The 22,413-nt window shown below is 36.2% G+C and overlaps 1 protein-coding gene across 1 annotated transcript in view; it reads right to left on the bottom strand.

Moving 5' to 3' along the window:
• The window catches only part of Stxbp5l (syntaxin binding protein 5 like), a 171,706-nt gene that overhangs the window by 23,516 nt on the left and 125,777 nt on the right, over positions 1 to 22,413 (bottom strand). Inside the window, exon 17 of the mRNA XM_032899379.1 lies at positions 954 to 1,124. Coding sequence (XP_032755270.1) covers positions 954 to 1,124 — 171 coding nt within the window. The remainder of the gene's footprint in view (positions 1 to 953; positions 1,125 to 22,413) is intronic.

Here is a 22,413-nt window from a genome sequence, read left to right as displayed (position 1 = left end):
AAAGATAATATTGTGATTTTCTACATGTCCCGGAGCAGATTCCATATGGCATAACATTAAACTGAATCTGAGTAATGAATTCATTATGAACATTTTTGAAGAGCAATGACTGCTTGTTGCTTGAAATCATAAGGACAGTATGGAGTTACTACTATACTCAAATATTCCCACTATTTCTCCCCACTCTGCTCCTGAAATCTTTATTACCAAAAGAGTAAAAGCAAAAAATTAGATTGTTTTCTTTCCTTCTCTGTTTTTTATTTTTTCCTCTTGTATTGCACTCATTATCATTCTATAAACAAGGAAACAATACTTCCTTAAAAGTTTTACAAACATTATAAACTTTATTTAGTTTTTGTTTATTTTTTATTTATTTTTGTGGTACTGGGGATGTGGTACTGTACTTCATGCAGACTGGGCAACTGCTCAGCCACTGGGTTATATCCCCAGACCCTTTTGGACTTTATGCTTTGAGACAGGGTCTTGTTAAATGGTCGAGACTGGCCTTGAACTCCCTTCCTAACCCAGGCAGGTCTTGAAGTTGCAATCCTCCTGCCTCAGCCTCCCCAGCAGCTGGGATTACAGGTCTATGCCACTAGACCCGGCTATGATTCTAAATTTTAGAATTTAATAATGTGTTCTTTTAAACATGGTTATATTCCTTTGACAGTAGAGGAAATTAAGGTTGCAGTTATAGATTATAACTTGCATAGGCTACCTACAGTGGAATCATTTTATTTTTAGAGATAAGGAAGGAGGTGAGTAAGGAATAGGATTGGAGTTATGGCCACAGCCAAACAGGATCTCAGTTTTTCAATGTCACATCATTTTTTTTTTAAATCATCTTTTAAATGTCACTTCCATTTCCTTGTCTCCCAGCACCTGTTACCATGATAAACCAAATTTTATCAAATTTTCAACTGTACTCACAGAAATTGGTATGTTTATCCTACCTTCAGTTGTAACTGGTAAAGATATCTCCATGCAAGCAGCTGACTGTGCCTTTCTAAATGGTGGTCTTCCAGGACCCCAGCGATTTACTTTTGAAACATCAGCACTGGAAAGACGTTTTCCAGAACTGCAACTCTGAGAGGTTGGACTTGTGCAGTGTCCATTTACATGGTCTGTACCAAGAGGAAGAAGGCAGAATAAATATCATAATTAAGTCTTCAGATGAGGAAATCCAAAGGCACAGGTTAAAAATGGAGGAACAGGAATTCCTCTTCTTCCAATCCATTTGGAAAGAACTAATTCTTTGCTATTTTAAGATTTAGTTACAATTTCAGATTATAACAAAATCAAGATACTTATTATGTATAGGACATATTTTCATAATTTGTCTAATTAACATTTCTTGAAATGTCATATATTTCCCTACTATGTATTTAACATATTGTTGAATGGCAATATGACATATGCTTTAATACTGTACTTTTTGTTGCATTATTTGAACAGATCCAATTCATGTAAGTTTGGAAGGACTTTCTTTACTTAGAGTTTAAGGTATAGAATGACAACATCATACTGTGCTCCTGAGAATGGTACTTAAAGATGCCAGGTTGGAGCCACACTCCCCAGGTGTAATTCCAGTCCTGACACTAATTAGTTCTGCCAACTAAAGTCTTCACACTTTGGTTTCCTCTGTGAATCTGGAATACTGTTACTTCATCCAGTTTCCGTAATTCATGGGGTACATGTCCTACACAGAGGACTGCAACAGACACTGCATAACTTGGCTATCACCATTCTTGTTTCACAGTATAAAATTATTCATGTATAAATTGTTCATCTAACGCTGGCGAAAGTTTGGGGATTACTTTAAAAACTTCAGGCTAGGAGCACACCTTAATGGTAGGAAAGTTATTCAGTATATGTTCCATCCACAAAAACGTATTTTCTTATTTGCTTAAAGTTAAGAAATTGTATTTGAAGTATCGCTCACAGTTCTGAAAACATAAAGACTGCATTAAGGTCCCTTCTGCTTTGGTCATCCTTGAGAATGAGCTGCATGGAAATATTGACTGGCAATGTGGAATATGTGGAGCTGGAAATACTTAATAGGCTTTCTGTGCTGTAGTTTCAAAGCCGGAAGTGATGCATTTCCTGGATGCCTTCTCATGGGCAGGAAAGAATTATTTCTCATCATTTTAATGCAAATTAAACTAGATTTTCCTATTAATTTTTAAAATAAGAGTTAACATTTATTAATAATTTAAATGGGGTGATATCTATCTATATATGTATACAATATCATTCAATTTTAAAATAATCCTTTAATATAATTTATTATTATTGTGATATACATGAGGAAAATGAAGAACAGAAAAAATGACATTTTCTCATCACACAATATTCTAAACTGATTTTCTCAATTGCTATACATGCTTAAACTGGATTACAGAGCTAAAATATTTGGGAAAGAATGATACCTTTGAAACATATTTAGTAGTGTTTAAGAAGCTGATGAAGTACATTGAAATTAGTCATTTTAGAAAGCAACTTTTTTATTGAATAGAATTTCAGAAATCCCAGATGAAAAGGCAGAAGTTAACTTATGAGAGTTAGATACTGGGAAGAGAAAGTCAAGAGTTCTATTCCTCTTTAAATTCGAGCAATGATTGATGCTAACAGATTAATGAGAATTAGAAAATGGCAACTACTTAAAGAATAATTTGCAACAATACTCCTATTCTGAGTTCAGCAGTCAGTAAAAACCTGCTCTCCCTAAAGATTATATATATATGTATATGTATATATATATATATATATATATATATATATATATATATATAACCTTGCTTTAGGACCTATGCATACACACACACACACACACACACACACACACACACACACACACATACACGTACACACACGTGTACAAGATCAAATCAAGTACATAGATACCATGATAGACGTTCAAGATATATAAGAATTGATTTAGAAAAAGAAAATGGTTAGTCAGAGATCAGACAGTCAAACTGGAAATTTATAATAATAAAAGTGCTAAATCCAAAGAGAAAGAAATGTAGCTATTGACAAAGTCATTCACCGTCATATTATTGTACTGTTTAGGCTAATCTAGAACCAATTTATATTTGGGTTTTCTTGGCTTCTTTCTCTCATCATGGTTAGTATAAGATTCTTTCCTGTTGAATGTGTTAGGCAGTCATTTATTTTCAGTTCTGAGGAATGTTCCATTGTCCAGACAAGCTGATTTTTGCTCATTCATTCATTCATTCATTCTTCAAAGGATAGTTTAGATTTTCCCAGATATCAATTATTTCCTAAGAGATTTAAAAATTAAATTTATCTTTAACTTATCAGATATTTACTAGTTTTAGTCTTCTGTATTTTCTGGGTATATTGAGATTTCTCTTGGTATTGTTTTGCTCTTTTTTCCTGAGAGTTGGACTTTTTCAGGCATATGTGTGTGTAAGTCTGCCACTTTTTGACATAGAGTAGCACTATATACTTGAGGCTGCTCTCAAGACTGTGATATTTTTGCTTCTCCTTTCCAAATGATGGGAATGCAACAGATATGTGTCACCATGTATGGCTTTAACTTTTGTATAGCCAGGAAAGCATTTATTTAATCTTCATTTTAAACAATATTTCTATTGCATATACAATTTTAGAGTGATTGTTTTCTTTTCAGTAGTTTAAACATACTTTCCTACTGCCTTCCACCTTTCATTTTCTGTCGAAAATCTGCTTCATTCTTATTTTTGCTACTTGACATGTTAAAATGTCATTTCCAATCTCTGGGTAATTGGCTTTTTAAAAATTTCAATTACAGGGGCCTGGAGAGATGGCTCAGCGGTTAAGAGCACTGACTGCTCTTCCAGAGGTCCTGAGTTCAATTCCCAGCAACCACATGGTGGCTCACAACCATCTGTAATGGGATCTGATGCCCTCTTCTGGTGCATCTAAAAATAGATACAGTGTACTCATATAAATAAAGTAAATAAATCTTTAAAAAAAATTCAATTACAATGCATTTCATGCATTTTTCTTTATATTTCATAGGCTTGGGGTTCATATGTTTTTGGAACTAGAGTTTTATTTTGTATCAAATTGGTCAACTATTCAGCATTATTTATTCAAACATTATTTCTGTCCCCCTCCTCATTTTTTCTTGCTTTCTAGAATTCTTACAGTTATATATATCGGGTGGCATAGAGTTTTATTCTAAACAGTACATTTTGAGTCTATTAATGTTTTCCTTGTGCAGTGTCAATTATTTTTATTAAGCCCATTTAGTGCATTTATCATTTCAAAGACAGTATTTTTTAATCTCTAAAAGTTTTTTTTTTAATTTTATGTTTCTTTTTCACCTCTGCCTATTTAACCAATAGTTCACTAGCTGTAGCCTGTCTGTAATTTCAGTATCAGTTTCTATTGATTGATATTTTCTCTTCTTCCTAGGTTCTGCTTCAGTAGGTTCTTGATTACATGTTATTCATTCAAGATATCCAGTGTTCTTTAAAGATGCTTCAGACCTTTTCCAGGACACAGTGACATTTTTAAAAGGAATTTGATATTTACATTAGCTTTTCTAAAGTGTTTAAGACAGCATATAGGTAAGCAAATGGAGTGACAACAATGTAAGGGACAGCTACTCTACGTCACAGCAGCTGTAAAGCAGCAGGTCTTACCTAAAAGAAGATTTGAATTAGCTGTGAAGGCATATTGAAAAATTTAAGAGAACTACTGAAAAAGCAGAACAACAAAAACAAGACAAAAATAAAAAACAAAAACAAAAACCCAAACCCCATAGTATAATTGAACCATCAAGGAAAAAAGAGAATGAAAGAGGAAAATGACCAATTCTTGCACTCCTCTCCCTGCCTCCCAACTCTAAGCTGCACATGCCTAGAGAATAACTCCTTTAGGGCAGGAGATAAAATTATTGCCAGATCTTAGCTTTGAATTGTAGTCCCAGGCCTGCAATGGAGAAGTCCAATACTGAGCAAACTGCCAACCATTCCACCAGACAAAACTCAGAGACTGAGCAACTAGCAGTGTGTTAGAAAAGGCTGCTACTTCCCCTTACCACTCTTCCTCCAACTTCCACCTGGAAGTGGAAAGCACTCCATCCATGGAGGTGACAGCTAGCACAGCACTTCTCATGATGAAATTCAGTATCAGGCAAGAACGAAAGACTTGTAGACAAACTAAAGCTCCCAAACCAAGCTTCTAGACAACCATGGGCAATCAGGTGAAGATTGATGGGACAGACTTGCAATTTGCTCCATCATTTCCAGCCTTAGAATGAGCCCAGGACACAGCTACTTTCTTCCCCTGAAACTGGAGGCCAATGCAGATATTAGACTCAGATGCAACCTAGATTAGCATCAGACTGAGTGGTCTATGGGACTGTACCATTCTTAAACTTGGAGGACTCAGCTATCGCCAGGTAAGTGCTCACAAACGTAGCTCAATAACTGTCTTGCCGTGAGGTGGACACCTATGTTCCATTAGGAAAGACTCATGTTTCAGTCTACATCACTGCCAGTTAGGGCAAGGTCTTGGCGGACCCCAAAGACTCTACAGGTTCTTATAACCATGATACTATGTCATGGCTCATTTAGAATCAGGATAGATAGCTAAAGAATTACATCACCACTTTAACCTTGGGCAGTATTATGTTAGAAGATCCCATTCATTGGAGGTAGAACAAGGTAATAGTGTTAACACTGACATGAAGATCTTCCTTCTGGTCCATGCCTCCATACATAGTCTCGACAGGCTCATTGACCTCCACACTACAGCTCCACCTGCCTCTCAGGAAGCCCTCTCTAACCTGGGACACAAGCGAGACCCTTGCCCTAATCGCCCAGCCTGTTGGGACCCCACCAAGCCCAGCAGCCTGAGCTCTGTGCTGCCCTATTGGAGCTCCATCTTCATTCCAGTCTGCACCTCTACCTGCACACCAAGCCACCTCCCACCCCAAAATTCTGCCTGCTTCCAGGGAGACCTTCTATGACCCAGGACACAGCTTCACCTGTTTCCCAGGAGTTCCAGGCCAGCCAATGCCAGAGACAGCCAGATAGTGAAAGGCAAGTGCAAGAACATAATCAACAGAAGCCAGTACAACACAGCACCATCAGAACTCAGCTCTCCTACTACAGCAAGCCCTGGATATGCTAGCACACCTCAAGAGCAAGGCTGTGATCTTAAATCCCATCTCCTGAAGATGATACAGGCCTTTAAAGAGGATATAAATAATTCCCTTAAGAAACACAGGAAACACAAACAGGTAAAGAAAATGAATAAAATGGTTTAAGACCTAAAAATGGAAATAGAATCAATAAAGAAAACACAAATCAAGGCAACACTGGAGATTGAAAACCTAGGAAAGAGAACAGGAACTACAGACACAAGCATCACCAACAGAATGCAGGGGATGGAAGAGAGAATCTCAGGTGTAGAAGATACCATAGAAGAAACATTGACATTGGTCAAAGAAAAATGCAAAATGTAAAAAGTTCCTAACTTAAAACATCCAGGAAATTTGGCACACTGTGGTAAGTCCAAACCTAACAATAATAGGAATAAAAGAGGGTAAAGATTCCCAGTTCAAAGGACTAGAAAACATTTTCAACAAAATCATAGAAGAAAATTTCTCTAACCTAAGGAGAGATGTCTATAAACATACAAGAAGCTTACAGAGGCCATTCAGAGCCTGCTCCACATGTGGCGCATATGTACATACACTTGCAATATATATATATGTGTGTGTGTGTGTGTGTGTGTGTGTGTGTGTGTGTGTGTGTGTGGCCTCCAAAGCTAGATAATATTGATTAAGCTAAGAAGTGCATGCTGACAGGAACCGGATACAGAGAGACACAGCCAGAGCATGTCAAATACAGAGGCGACTGCTAGCAGTAAACCATCGAATTGAGAACTGGACCTCCATTGGAGGAATTAGAGAAAGGATTGAAAGAGCTGAAGGGACTTGTAACTCCATATGAACAACAATGCCAACCAACCAGAGCTCCCAGGGACTAAACCACTACCCAAAGACTATACATGGACTGACCCACTACTCCAGCTGTATATGTAGCAGAGGATGGCCTTGTTGGGGCACCAGTGGAAGGAGAAGCCCTTGGTCTTGCCAAGATTGGACCTTCAGTGTAGGGGAATGTTGCGGAGAGGGTGCAGTAAGTGGGGGCGGATGGGGAGGGGAACACCCTTATAGAAGAAGGGGAGGGGAATGGGATAGGGGGCTTATGTCCAGGAAACCGGGAAAGGGAATAACATTTGAAATGCAAATAAAAATATCCCAAAAAAAGAAAAAAAAGGATGATGTCCTGCATCCTTTGCTGCCACGATGTACTAAAATATGTGGTATCTCACTGACAATAGGGACAGTAAACACTACACAACCTCATGACAGCTGAACAACTCACTTTTGAGTGAAAATTGGGTTCAGAGAGAAATCAAGAAGGAAATTAAAACCTTCCAAGAATTGAATGAAGATAAAAGCACAACACACCCACATCTGCAGGACAATGAAGGCAAATCTAAGAGGAAGGCATGATGAACAAACAAAACCAGACAAGCCAACAACCTACACTGGAAGATATCATAACAGTAACCTAATGGTACACTTGAAAGCTTTAGAAACACAGGAAGAAACAATACCTAAAAAGTGTACTTGAGAAGAAACAATCAGTCTCAAAGCCAAAATTAATAAAAACAATATGAAAAAGTCAATGAATCGAAGAGTTGGGTCTTTGAAAAAATTCATAGTATTGCAAACCTTTAGCCAAATTAATCAAAAGAAAAAGACAATCCAAATTATAGAGATGAAAAGGGAGATGCCATAGCAGACAACGAGGAAATTCAGAGAACCATAAGGACATCCTTTAAAAATCTGTATTCCACCAAACTGGAAGGCCTAAAAGAAATGGATGGTGTGATCTACTGAAGCTAAATCAACAGGAAGTAAATAATTTAAACAGTAACCCCCACTGAGAGAGAGGCAGACCTGTAAGCCCCACTGAGAGAGAGGCAGACCTGTAAGCCCCCTGGGAGAGAGGCAGCACTGAAAATCTCCAAGGAAACAGAAACTCAAGGCCAGGCGAATTTACTGTAGGGCATCAAAGTCTCATGGATTTTATATTCTACCAGTTAGCAGCAATGGTCTTAGTTTCTGCTTTCAGAAGAAAAACACAATTCGGATTGAGAATAAGAACAGCAATGTCAAAGAGCTGAATAAAAGCATAATATAGAACAGCTTTTTAAACCTGAACGGCACAAAGGGGTCTATGGAACCATGACCTTCGTCTGATTTCATGCCAAAGCTTTGCGTTGGAACAAAGGAAATATATAATATCTGTTATGTAGTGAAGTTTCAAAAAGCATAACCAAATTTCTCATACCAGGACAAGCAGAGACGAGTGCTGAAAGAAATGTCAAGGCCTATCTGAGAAAGTTTGTCTCATCATGAGATTTAACGCATAGCCGATGACCACTACAAAAAGCCAAGCACCTCGAATGAAATTATCTATAATATTCAAAAACAAACAACAACAAAAAACATAGCCAAACTCTATCTTATAGCATATCTTTTTGGTTAAATAGTATAACTTTAAAAAAAATTCTAACATACACAATAAGGAAAAGAAATCCAGAAAAATGCTCATTTACAAAATTCAGTTACAAAAATCTATCTGTGACAAATGTTTTAAAACATTTTTTTGTGATGGAAAAGAAAACAAGAAACATCACATACCTTGGTGTGTAATGTCTTATAAAATGTAATTTTGTGAAATGATTATTAACAAACGAAATGTCGAATGCTGCCAACAGAACTCCATGGTAATTTTCAGGAAAGCCCCTTTTTTATTGGTGTGGAAAGCTATTAAATATGGCTACCTAGGAAGCTATGCCATTTACGGATTGGTTGGTAAAAATGTCCAGCCAAAAGAATGTAAGAAAACTTAAAGTTGTTGGCTTTTGCCTACCGTACCAAGATCAGCCTTAAGATCTGTTGGCAGACTTAACTTTCTTGATCCTTTGACTGAAAAAACAGAAAAAGGAAAAAGGCAGTTGTTAATCGTGTGAAATTAAAGAGGAGTGTGGAGGGCATTATGTTTCACAGTATAGTCAGTAGCAGCCTTCTGAAAATTAAACTTACTATGCACTTATGGGAGCAGGAGGATTGTCCTAATGTTGGCTGCCATTCAGTAGCAAACATTAAATATTCAAACCGAAACACAAATAAAACATTTGTTTCTAGAGTAAATAACTAAGGGGATATTTACATAGTTTACTACACAAGGTGTGATAAGCGATTTCTTAATAGAAAAGTACCAAAAATTAATTTCAGATATATTGAACAGGTAGATATCACAATAAATGCACAAACCTACATTGTACATGACAATGATAAAAGTAATAACACTAACACTAACCTTACAAGCTAACTTGGTGTATAATAATCTAATTTAGTTTATTTTCAAATATTATGCAAATTCAACAGCCTGGTTACCACTATTACTGTTATTTCATTTACCAAGGGACAGTATATTGATTACACCACTCACAATAGAATTTTATTTTTTGATTTAAAAACTATTAGTGTTGATCAGATCATTTTTACTTTTAGCATTGTTATGCATAATGTAAGTTTTATCAAGCCGTCACGTTTGACAGCAATCATCTTTACCTACTAAACCATCTTTTTGTCCTTTAAATATATTTTTTTTACGTTCTGAAATACTTGTTCTCTTTTTTTATTTCAAAAATGTAAAGATGTAAGATCCATTCATATTTCCCAAGTTACATGAACCTCCATGTTATGGTTTGAGTCAGTTGCTACAGACTGTTGGCTTTAATAAGGCATCTTTTTACAGAGAGCAAACATAAACTCTGGTAATGTGAAAGCAGCAGGCTTTCCTGTCTCTGCAAAGATATTTGCATATCAGTCTATGAAAACTAAGAAGAAATAAAATCAGATTTTAACAATTTGGTATTGCAACTATCAGCATAAACAGAAGATGCTATTTATTTCAAGACACAATAAACAAAAATCACATAATAATGTTATGGTGATGCAGTGTTATAAAAATATCTCTTACACTGCAATGACTGGACCTTTTGCTGGACCTCACGTCCAAAGTTAATTATATAATTTAATGTTAATTAAGACTTATGATTGCTACCCTACTGTGTACTCAGCCTGTCTGTTACCCTGCAGTTAAGATAACAATGTAACGACCAATCTTACTTGCCTTGGATTTCTCATGTAATCAGCTTCTACGACCTAAGTTAATGCACAGCTGCAATCTTAAGTCATGTGCTCTTCCGTGCCCAGACCCAGAATATTGCATGTGGTTTATGATAGCCATTTGCTGAAAACATCAAGGACAGGCTGAAGGCTAGCATATAAAATAAATATCCACCAAAAGTGATGAAAGCAACAAAAAGATATTGTTTGATAAACCATGATGCTTGTAGTATTTATTATCTTGGTCAGTCAGAGTTTGTGACTTAATCCTTTGTAAAATTCTGTTAAAGGTATCTGTAAAGTATCCCTCATTCCTTCCCCATGTGATGCTTTCTGTGTGTTTCAATAAACAAGAAAGCAAAGCCTTTGTTAGAGACAGACAGACAGGCAGACACAGATAGACAGAAGTAGACATGGACACAACAGATGGACACACGCAGGCACACAGAGGAGACACAGACAGAGACACTCAGACTAATAGAACAGACACACAAGAGCATGGAAACATAGGGAGCGCAAAGGAGAGATTGCAAATCCAGGTTTTCTCTTGACACCACTTTCATTTCTGTCCTTAATGTGACAGCAACATATTGTTTAATTGTTAATTTATTATTAATGCATTCAAATTGACCACATACTAGTACTTCATAAGAGTTTATTTCAGAATTTAGACAAACAGAAAAGGTAAGGATTTTTTCATCTTTTAAATTGTTTTTGTTTTGATTTTAAATAGAATCTTTAACATATCTACATTGCCCTCTCTCTCCATATATATGATTATATATGATTTTATGTGTATATAAATATATACATTCACACATACATATTTGTGTATATACATGCACATATACACATATATGTATATTTAATCAGATTACAATGATGTTTTTAAAGGCCTACAATCACTGCCAGACTTTAAAAGTCCTGATCCACAGCACAGGAGAATTATCACAATGGCAGATTCAGATTCACACTCCCCACTATTCTTTTGTTTTGTTTTGCTCTGCTTGCTTTTCCTATAGGCAGGATGTTCTTATACCATTTAAACTCACTGAGCACTTGAGGATGACTTTGAATTATGATTCTTTTGTCTCTAACCCCTGGGCATTGGGATTATACACACACATATCATATCTAGATTTATATAATGCTGGAGGTAGAACCAAGGCTTCATGGACGCTTGACAAGCACAATGCTACCTTAACCCCAGCCCCTTTCCCTCATCTTTTTTTCTTAAATATTTTATTTATTTATTTATTTATTTATTTATTTATTTATTTATTTACATCCCAAATGTGGTCCACCTCCCATCACTCTTATGGTACACTCACCCTCCATATTCTAGCATTTATGGTAAATGACTCCAGCGTTTGAACTCTCAGCACCTATCCAGTTTACGAACCCCCTTTCTGACCCTCTGTAGCCTGCTGCTCATTGGAAACCTAGGGCCATTCCTGCTCTCAATTGTGCTACTTGGGGAGGGAAAGGGTGACTAGATGAATGACTGATGAAGGAACTTCCCTAATAGCGATGCTAATAACATGCCTCTGTCTACGCATTCTACAGTCTCCTCCAACTTCCCTGTGAATGAGCTGCTAGTCCTCTGTCAAGGTATCTCAAACACGGGCTGGGGATACATCTCAAGATTACCCTCATGCAGGCAGAGCAGGTTAGGAAAACAGGTTCAAGTGTCAGAGAACAAGAGGCAAATGCTATTAAAATTGTATTTAGAATGCTTATTTATACTTAGTGCCTGAAGTGCCAGTGAGTTTTTCCCCAAGTGCTTTTAGATCTGGCATGTGAGAGCAAGAATCAGTTACCCAAGCAAGAGGTGCAAACTGAGACAGCTGATAAATGTCAACGCAGTCTACTGGGTTTGAGTAAAATGTAATTTATGTAAGGTGACCAAGTTCATGAAGCCCTCTAATTTTCTCTTTTTTATTGCAAATTAAGCTAAAACATACATTCCACATTCATTTCATAATGTTAGTCAAAGAAAGATGAAATGGAATATTCTTAGTGTCTGGCAGACTAGCACACAGGAGGACTGAGGAATTCTGGTTCAAGGAACACAGAACTGATCTAGCTGATCACCTCACCACCACAAGTAGCTCCGCTCTACTCAATTCTTTTCATTTCATTTGTTTGGGTAACTCTATGATATGCTGTTACAACTGCTACAGAAGTTCCTTCTCTTTGAGAATAAACTCTTAATAAAAGTATCAATGGTCTGAGTTTTAAATAATGAAACAATCATAACATTCCATATACCAGATTTTAAGACACTGGAAGAGACTTAGGTAAGCAGAAATTTGTATTTTTAAGAAGTTTTACAAACAACATTGAAGTCCAAATGTTGTCCGTTCATGGATTGAGAAACAATACTATAAGTCCTTCATGAGTAACAATTAGCCCACAGGTCTTTTTCCAGAGAAAACTTTCATGAGAAACGTTATCTGTAGTGCATTTAAGTTTCCCATGTAAGAGAAACCATGTAGTTCTTAGTTCTTAAATGAGCACCACATATGGTAGACACAGTAGATATAGATGTCACATCTCTAGATCTTAAAATTGGTTATAATTATATTTTTTCAAGTTAGTGATTTTGGCTCTTTTCTTGATAACATTTTTTATTTCATAATGTTTGATTATCTGTTCTTAAATGAGGGCATTTTTTCTTATTATGAGAGTACTTATAGGTATGAAATTTTGACTTTTGGTTTTGATATGGCAGGCTAGTACTTTCTAAGGCCCCAATGTCTTTTTTAAGAGTGATATCATACACTTGGTCTATAATGACTTATTCTCTATAAAAATCTGCTAGACCACATTGTTCACATTGCACATCCTCACACAGAACAGATTTATTGTGGAAGAGCTTCTTGACTGGCTTATGAAAGTCATGCAGAAAACAGTATGATAGGTAATTGGGCTATCTGGAAATACTGTTTTAACAAGTATTAGAATTTGATCACTTCTCCCCGATCTTTAAAGAAACTCATATAAGAGTCCAACCACTGTGACTACTGAACTACCTCATCAGCTCCAGATGATTTCTTACGACCTTACCCATGTTTGGCTCTGGGAAAATTAACAGGAATTTATTGTTATTTTTAATGTTCTGTGGCACACTTTTTGAAAATGAAAATAAAACAGAGTTGTACATTACAAAGTCACGCTTTATTCTATGTTATTATACCTCTGTATATCTGACATAAAAGAAATAATATGCCAAAGAAAGCATCCCACAGTTTACTCAAGCCCCACTTACTAAATCAGAGCTGTCAATATACACTTCATTTTTATTTCTTTTTTAACATTTTTACTGGATATTTATTTATTTACATTTTAAACGTTCTCCTCTTTCCTGGTTTCCCTTATTTTTATTGAGATAGTTTCTTATAGTCCTGCTTCATACAGGCCTCAAGGGCTGAGGACAATGTTACATTGAGGACCCACCCTGTTGCGTTTCCTGAGTGCCCTCCCACCACATCTAGTCTGTGCTGGGCTGGGACCTGAACTCAGGGCTTCAGGCTCGCCACCCAAGCGCTCTGTCAACTGAGCTATGTTTCCAGCTGATTGATCAGAGTCCTTTTACTTATACATATCACCCTTGTTCTCTCATACAATCCTCCTCATAACTCAGCTACATCTTTCTCATTGCTCTGTCATGCAATTTTAATAGTTATTATGATGTAAAGTTTATATTGATTTTTGTCATTTGGTGAATGGACAATGCGGGAATAAAATCTTTTTCGAACCAAATATAAATAACTAAAAATTTTACCATATTCCACTGAAATGCACTTGAGCTTTAATTTTCTCACCAGGAAAGAGCATTACTTTTATCTTCCTTGGCAACACATCTTACTTGGCATCTATAACATTAATAATTCTTTATTTTGAATTTGGCTCAATTTTTATCTATATAAAAGCTAAGATTTCCAAAGATGTTGCAGTTATAATGCTGTGGACACTGGCACTTCAAGGTAAATGCCAGTTTACTTGATTCTACTAAGTGTCCAGAGTGAGCTCATTCTAAATAAACTTGCTTTATAACAAATGGACCGAGAAGCTGAGAAGGAAAAATGAAGAAATTTTCTTTTTCTGCAAAAAAAAAAAAAAAAGCTAAATGTGTAACTATTTTGGAAGGACTTGACTATCTTCCTTTTTTAAAATTGGATATTTTTTATTTAAATTTCAAATGTTACTCTGTTTCCTGGTTTCCCAGACATAAGCCCCCATCCCATCCCTCCTCCCCTTCTTCTATAAGGGTGTTTCCCTCTACAACCACCCCCCTTTCATGCCCCCTGACATTCCCCTACATGGTTCCCACCAGCCTTGGCAGGACCAAGGGCTTCTCCTTCCACTGGTGCCCACAAGGCTATCCTCTGCTACATATCCATCTGAAGCCATGGGTCTGTCTATGTGTAGTCTATGGGTAGTAGTGGTTTAGTACCTGGGAGCTCTGGTTGGTTGGTATTGTTGCTCTTATGGGGTTGCAAGCCCCTTCAGCTCTTTCAACCCTTTCTCAAATTTCTTCAACTGGGACCCTGTTCTCAGTTCAATGGTTTGCTGCTAGCATTCCCATCTATATTTGTCATGCTCTGGCTGTGCCTCTCAGGAGACAGCTATATCAGGCTCCTGTCAGCATGCACTTCTTAGCTTCATCAATGTTATCTAGTGTTGGTGGTTGTTTATATGAGCTACATACCCAGGTGGGGCAGGCTCTGAATGGCCATTCCTTCAGTCTCTGCTCCAAACTTTGTCCCATGTCCCTTCCTATGAATATTTTTGTTCCACCTTTTAAGAAGGAGTGAAGCATCCGCACATTGGTCACCCTTCTTCTTGAGCTTCAAGTGGTCTGTTGATCGTATCTTGTGTAATTCGAGCTTTTAGGCTAGTATCCATTTATCAGTGAGGACATACCATGTGTGTTTTTCTGTGATTGGGTTACTTCACTCAGGATGATATTTTCTAGTTCATTCCATGAATTTCATGAATATCATGAAGTCATTGTTTTTGATATCCGAGTAGTACTCCATTGTGTAGATGTACCACATTTTCTGTATCCATTCCTCTGTTGAAGGGCATCTGTTTTCTTTCTAGTTTCTGGTTATTATAAATAAGGCTGCTGTGAACATAGTGGAGCATGTGTCTTTGTTGTATGTTGGAGCATCTTTTGGGTATATGCCCAGAAGAGGTATAGCTGGGTCCTCAGGTAATGCATTGTCCAATTTTCTGAGGAACCTCGAGACTGACTTCCAGTGTGGTTACCAACTTGCGATCCCACCAACAATGGAGGAGTGTTCCTCTTTCTCCACATCCTTGCCAGCATCTGTTGTCACCTGAGTTTTTGATCTTAGCCATTCTGACTGGTGTGAGGTGGAATCTCAGGGTTGTTTTGATTTTCATTTCCCTGGTGACTAGGGATATTGAGCATTTCTTTAGGTGCTTCTCAGCCATTCAATATTCCTCAACTGAAAATTCTTTTTTTTGCTCTGTACCCCATTATTAATAGAGTTATTTGGCTCTCTGGAGTCTAACTTCTTGAGGTGTTTGTATATTTTGCATATTAGCTCTCTATCAGATGCAGGATTGGTAAAGATCTTTTCCCAGTCTGTTATTGTTGTTTTGTCCTAATGATAGTGTCCTTTGCCTTACAGAAACTTTGGAGTTTTATGAGGTCCCATTTGTTGATTCTTGATCTTAGAGCATAAGCCATTGGTGTTCTCTTCAGGAAATTTTCCCCAGTGCCCATGTGATCAAGGCTCTTCCCCACTTTTTCTTTTATTAGTTTGAGTGTATATGGTTATATGTGGAGGTCCTTGATCCACTTGGACTTAAGCTTTGTACAGGGTGATAAGAATGGATCAATTTGCATTCTTCTACATGCTGACCTCCCATTGAACCAGCACCACTTGTTGAAAATGCTATCTTTTTTCCCCACTGGATGGTTTTAGCTCCTTTGTCAAAGATCAAATGACCATAGGTGTGTGGGTTCATTTCTGGGTCTTCAATTCTATTTCACTGATCTACCTGCCTGTCTCTGTACCAATACCATACAGTTTTTTTTTTTGTTTATCACTATTGCTCTGTAATAATGCTTGAGGTAGGGATAGGTCCCCAAGAAGTTCTTTTATTGTTGAGGATAGTTTTCACTATCCTGGGTTTTTGTTATTCCAATGTATTTGTAAATTGCTCTTTCAGACTTTATGAAGAATTGAGTTGGAATTTTGATGGGGATTGTATTGAATCTGTAGATTGCTTTTGGCAAAATGGCTATTTTTACTATATCAATCCTGCCAATCCATACGCATGGGAGGTCTTTCCATCTTCTGAGATCTTCAATTTCTTTCTTCAGAGACTTGAAGTTCTGGTCATATGGATCTTTCACTTGCTTGGTTAGAGTCACACTGAGGTATTTTATGTCATTTGGTACTGTTGTGAAGGGTGTTAATTCCCTAATTTCTTTTTCAGCCTGTTAATCCTTTGAGTAGAGGAAAGCTACTGGTATGTTTGAGTTAAATTTATACCCAGCCACTTTGCTGAAGCTGTTTATCAGCTTTAGTAGTTCTCTGGTGGAACTTTTGGGGTCACTTAAGTATATTACCATATCATCTGCAAATAGTTATATTTTGACTTCTTCCTTTCCAGTTTGTATCCCTTTGACCTCTTTTTGTTGTCTGCTTGCTCTGGCTAGAACTTTGAGTACTATATTAAATAAGAAGGGAGAGAGTGGGCAGCCATGTCTAGTCCCTGATTTTAGTGGGATTGCTTCCAAGTTTCTCTTCATTTAAGTTTGATGTTGGCTACTGGTTTGCTGTATATGGCTTTTACTATGTTTAGGTTTGGGCCTTGAATTCCTGATCTTTCCAAGACTTTTATCATGAAGGGGTTGTCAAATGCTTTCTCAGCATCTGATGAAATGATCATGTGGTTTTATTTCCTTTGAGTTTGTTTATATAGTGGAGTACATTGATAGATTTCTGTATATTGAACCATCCCTGTATCCCTGGGATGAACTTACTTGATCATGATGGATGATTGTTTTGATGTGTTTTGGATTCGGTTTGCCAGAATTTTATTGTGTATTTTTGTGTCGATATTCATAAGAGAAATTGATCTGAAGTTCTCCTTCTTTGTTGGTTCTTTGCATGGTTTAGGTATAAGTGTAATTGTGGCTTCATAGAAGGAATTGATAGTGCTCTACCTGTTTCCATTTTGTGGAATAGTTTGGACAGTATTGGTATTAGGTCTTCTGTGAAGGTCTGATAGAATTCTGCATTAAACCCATCTGGTCTTGGGCTCTTTTTGGTTGAGAGACTTTTAATAACTGCTTCTATTTCTTTAGGAGTTATGGGACTGTTTAGATGGTTTATCTGTTCCTGATTTAACTTTGGTACCTGGTATTTGTCTAGAAAATTGTCCATTTCATCCAGATTTTCCAGTTTTGTTGAATATAGGCTTTTGCAGTAGGATCTGATGATTTTTTAAAAATTTCTCAGATTTTCTTCTTAGGTCTCCCTTTTTATTTCTGATTTTCTTAATTTGGATATACTTTCTATGCCCTCTGGTTAGTCTAGCTAAGAGTTTATCTATCTTGTTGATTTTCTTAAAGATCCAGCTCTTGGTTTTGTTGATTCTTTTTATAGTTCTTTTTGTTTCTACCTGGTTGATTTCAGCCCTGAGTTTGATTATTTCCTACCTTCTACTCCCCTCTTGGGTGCATTTGCTTCATTTTGTTCTAGAGCTCTTAGAGGTGCTGTCAAGCTGCTTATATGTGCTCTTTTCTATTTCTTTTTGGAGGCACTCAGAGCTATGAGTTTTCCTCTTAGCACTCCTTTCATTGTGTCCCATAAGTTTGGGTATGTTGTGCCTTCATTTTCATTAAATTGGCCATATAATTGGTCACAAAACAGGCCTCAACAGACAAAGGAAGATTGAAATAATCCCATGTATCCTATCAGATCACCAGGGACTGAGGCTGGTCTTCAATAACAACAAAACGACAGAAAGCCCACATATACATGGAAGTTGAACAATACTCAATGATAACTTTGTCAAGGAAGAAATAAAGAAATTAAAGATTATCTTCCTTTTAAAAAATAGCATAGTACACAATGCCATGAATCTGGCCATAATTACTTTTTAATTAATGTCTTTTTAAAAAGATTTATTTATTTATTTATTTATTTATTTATTTATTTATTTATTTATTGTATATGAGTACACCTTTGCTGACTTCAGACACATCAGAAAAGGGCATCAGATCCTATTGCAGATGGTTGTGAGCCACCAAGTGGTTACTGGGAATTGAACTCAGGACCTCTGGAAGTGCAGCCAGTGCTCTCAGTCTCTCAAGCCCTTGAACAACTTTCTTAAGAAAGGTACACAGCCTTGTGTTTAAGTTTGTTTGGGTTCCAAAAAGCAGTTCAGTTCTAAGTTTTAAGGCTTCTGCACAGTATTGTGATGATAAAACCTATAATGGATAATTCCTCAGGAAAACTTTCTGAAATGGCAATTCTTTGATAGAGTCATGGTGATCATAATGGTTGTTGCTGGTTACAGAAATTAATTCATTGAATTATACAGGCTAATGGTAACTCTATCAAAAAATCTCATAACTGGTGGGTTTTGAAATTTCCTCTGAATTTCCTGTTTGTAACATCCTACTTTCTTATAGGCTTCCTGAAGTTATTTAACTGTATGACTATTTTAAAATATCAAAATTCTATGGAGCATTTCAAGACCAAGACAAAAAAATGCCTTATGAATCCCTGCTTTTATAGTGTAACACAGTATCTCTGGCTGGAATAAATACTTCCAGCAACATGCCTTTATTTGCCGTGTTTTTAGTGTAACAAGTGAGAGTCAAATCTTAAACTGTGAAGCAAATTGGGAATAAAGAAGTAATTTGTTTGTTCATAGAAAAGATTTTCACCTTCACCTGGCAAGTGGTGTATTTGACTCCTCTGTTTCACAGCTGGTATTTCATTCCTATAAAAGCCTGGTGCTGCCTCAGGAGTTCTGGAAGAAAGTCCTAAAGGAAGGGAATACAAGACTATTGGCATAGAATTTCTCAGCCAGTGAAGTAAGAATGTATCGTGTCGTAAAGGGGTTGGGGATTTGCTCAGTGGTAGGCGCTTGCCTAGGAGCGCAAGGCCCTGGGTTGGGTCCCCAGCTCGAAAAAAAAAAGAACCAAAAAAAAAAAAAAAAAAAAGAATGTATCGTAAAGGCCAATTTCCTAATTACTACAAAGGCCTGTGTTTAACTCTGCTGGACTGTGTGTGGTGGGGGAGGTGCATGTGGAGATCAGAGATAGATGTCAAGTGTCTTTCTTGGTCACTCTGCATCCTGTATATTGAGTCAGGGTTTCTAATTCAAGTGTAGAGCTTGCTGATGCAGCTACTCTAGCCAGCTACCTTGTTCCAGGGATCCTCTATTTTTGCCTCTAAAGGGCTGGGATTATCACATTTACGTTGGTACTGGGGAGTTGAACTACAGTACAATTATGTGACAAGCACTTTACTCATTGAGCCATCTCCTCAGTCCCTATTTTGTGTCTTATTTAACACATTTTATCTCTATCTATATATCTGCATCTATGTGATAAAGATATCTATCTACCTATCTGATATATATGTATGTGTGTGATATTTTATATATATACATATATTATATTATATTATATTATATTATATTATATTATATTATATTATATTATATTATATGGAGGGCAAAATAAGGTTTCTTGGAAGATACAGTGGGATATTAGATACACACAATTTAGGCCACTGATTTTAGATCAAGGCTTTGAAAGACAGAGTTGGTCCTTGTTTTTGCCTATTTTTATGACACTACTTTTATTACATTTTAATAAAGATATATTTAATAAAAATAAATATCTGTTATCCTGGTTTTTGTGGACTTAGTTGCTTAATAAGTTTTTTGAAGACATGAAAAATATTAATTATAAGGTTGATGGTAATAACAGAAATAGGAGTCTTTGGACCTGATGGGACCATAGGACAGGATGCTCTCCCAGGCAGAGGATTAGAAAAAGGCTTGCTGATTTGTTGAGTATGCAGCTCCTTCTACCTAAGGGTACTATTTCCTTTAGAAAATAATAATCTGTTAGGTGACTGCAGGTAGGACTGAATATTAGTACCTCTCCCTCTTGGAAGATGAGCTTATGCAGGACACAAATTACATAACATTCTGTGTGCAAAAGGGTTTCATAGCTTTAAAAAGTATTGATTTTTAAAATATTATTAGTATATTTATTTCTTCAAGTGGACTCCAGTTGCATTTGTGATAATTTGTTTCCTTTTGTTCTTAACTTTTCTTCAGGGGATAGCATTATGTCTTACTGTGGAAACTGAAAATACTCATCGGATAGTTTAGTAAATGAAAAACCAATATAAAAACATTATATTATTTTGAGTGTGAGAATCAGAGTTGGCTCACTGGATTCTACAGCTCCCAATCTACACTCTATTCTCTTTCATTACCTCAAGGAACTACTTTATAGTCTGTACCTTCATCTGTGTTATTTGTAGTTTATTAGGGTATAAGAGACTTTGAGAACATAGAAAAACTATAAAATAATTACTGTTTTCCCTACATGCTAGCTTATCTTATTACAATATACTGGCCTTGACCATTACCATGTGATTTTAGTGAATATAATAGTGGGTGAGGAAGGTTTAAGATATTTTGTGGAGAATTACTACTGAAGAAATATCTTAAAACTTTTTCATAGGAAAAATAATATATCAACCCCATTTCGGAAGATACACTCAACTGTCATTTTAGCATTGAAGTGATAAATGAATTCCATTGTAACACATGATTTTATCTCCATGAAACAGAGCATGCAGGTAGCCAAAACTGTCCTGTTTTGCAGAAATCTACTTGATTTCATGCAAGCCCCTTGAGCTGCCCTCAGAGAGGAAGGGCAGTGGTGTTTCCAGAGGTGCTCTACCTCCCATGAGAGAATAAATACTACAGCAACAGGGATAAGCATAGGATAATAATCAAAAGTTTTCAGCAATTATCACAATTATAGCATTTTAGTCTTATCCCCGAGATTAGAAACACAGAAATTGCTAACATCATATCTATGCAATATTATATGGAGGCCTTAGGCAACATTTTTCTTTAGAAGAAGAAATAGAAATGCCATTTTCACCGGGAATATAATTAAATATGTAGACAATCCAAAACACTTTATAAACTAAAAGTTTGCTGGGTACAAGTGCAATTTGTAAACATTAATCATTTTCACATTCTATCCACAAATGATTAGAAAATTAAATCACATTTATAATGATTAAAAAATAAAAGCAAAAAATAAGTCTAATGAAAGATGAATAAGACCTTTACAATGAAAATTAAAAATCACTACTGAGATAAAGAACACATATAAGTGTATAATACACAGTGGAAATTAAATATTGTTAAACGTGTATTATACCTAATTGATAACTAAAATTGTAATAACAATATAAACATGATTATATGTGAATTAATAAATTATTCCTAAAAGTTAAAAAATTAGTATTATAAAACAATCTTGAAAAAGGACCAAAAATTTGGAGAAACTACAATGTCAACAATATTTATGAATCTATATTAATTAAAACAGTGCAACCTGAATACATAGTGTTCATTCTGTTTTGAATAGAAGATACCCCTCCCCTTGCATGTACACACACGCATACACCACACAGTGAAGTCCACTGATTAATAGCAAAAGTTCTACTTCTGGGTAGTGCAGGAAAGTGTAATATCTACATAAATATCACTTATCATTTGGATAGCTAAACAATTTCTTCATCATATTATATGTAGAATAAATTCCAAATGTAAGTTAAATGTGAAATATAAAACAGTAAGATTCTATAAGATAGCATTAAAATAGCTTCATGATCATAGTGGGTAAGAATTTTCTTTATACAATGAGGCATAAGGCATGCTAATAAAATAAAAGATTGTCAAACACAGCTGAGAATGCCGAATGGCTGAGAAACACCTAAAGAAATGTTCAACATCTTTAGTCATCAGGGAAATGCAAATCAAAACAACCCTGAGATTTCACCTCACACCAGTGAGAATGGCTAAGATCAAAAACTCAGGTGACAGCAAATGCTGGCGAGGATGTGGAGAAAGAG

The sequence above is a fragment of the Rattus rattus genome, chromosome 4 (assembly GCF_011064425.1).
Source record: "Rattus rattus isolate New Zealand chromosome 4, Rrattus_CSIRO_v1, whole genome shotgun sequence".
NCBI lineage: Eukaryota > Metazoa > Chordata > Mammalia > Rodentia > Muridae > Rattus > Rattus rattus.
This window is presented reverse-complemented; position numbering and strand designations above follow the sequence as displayed.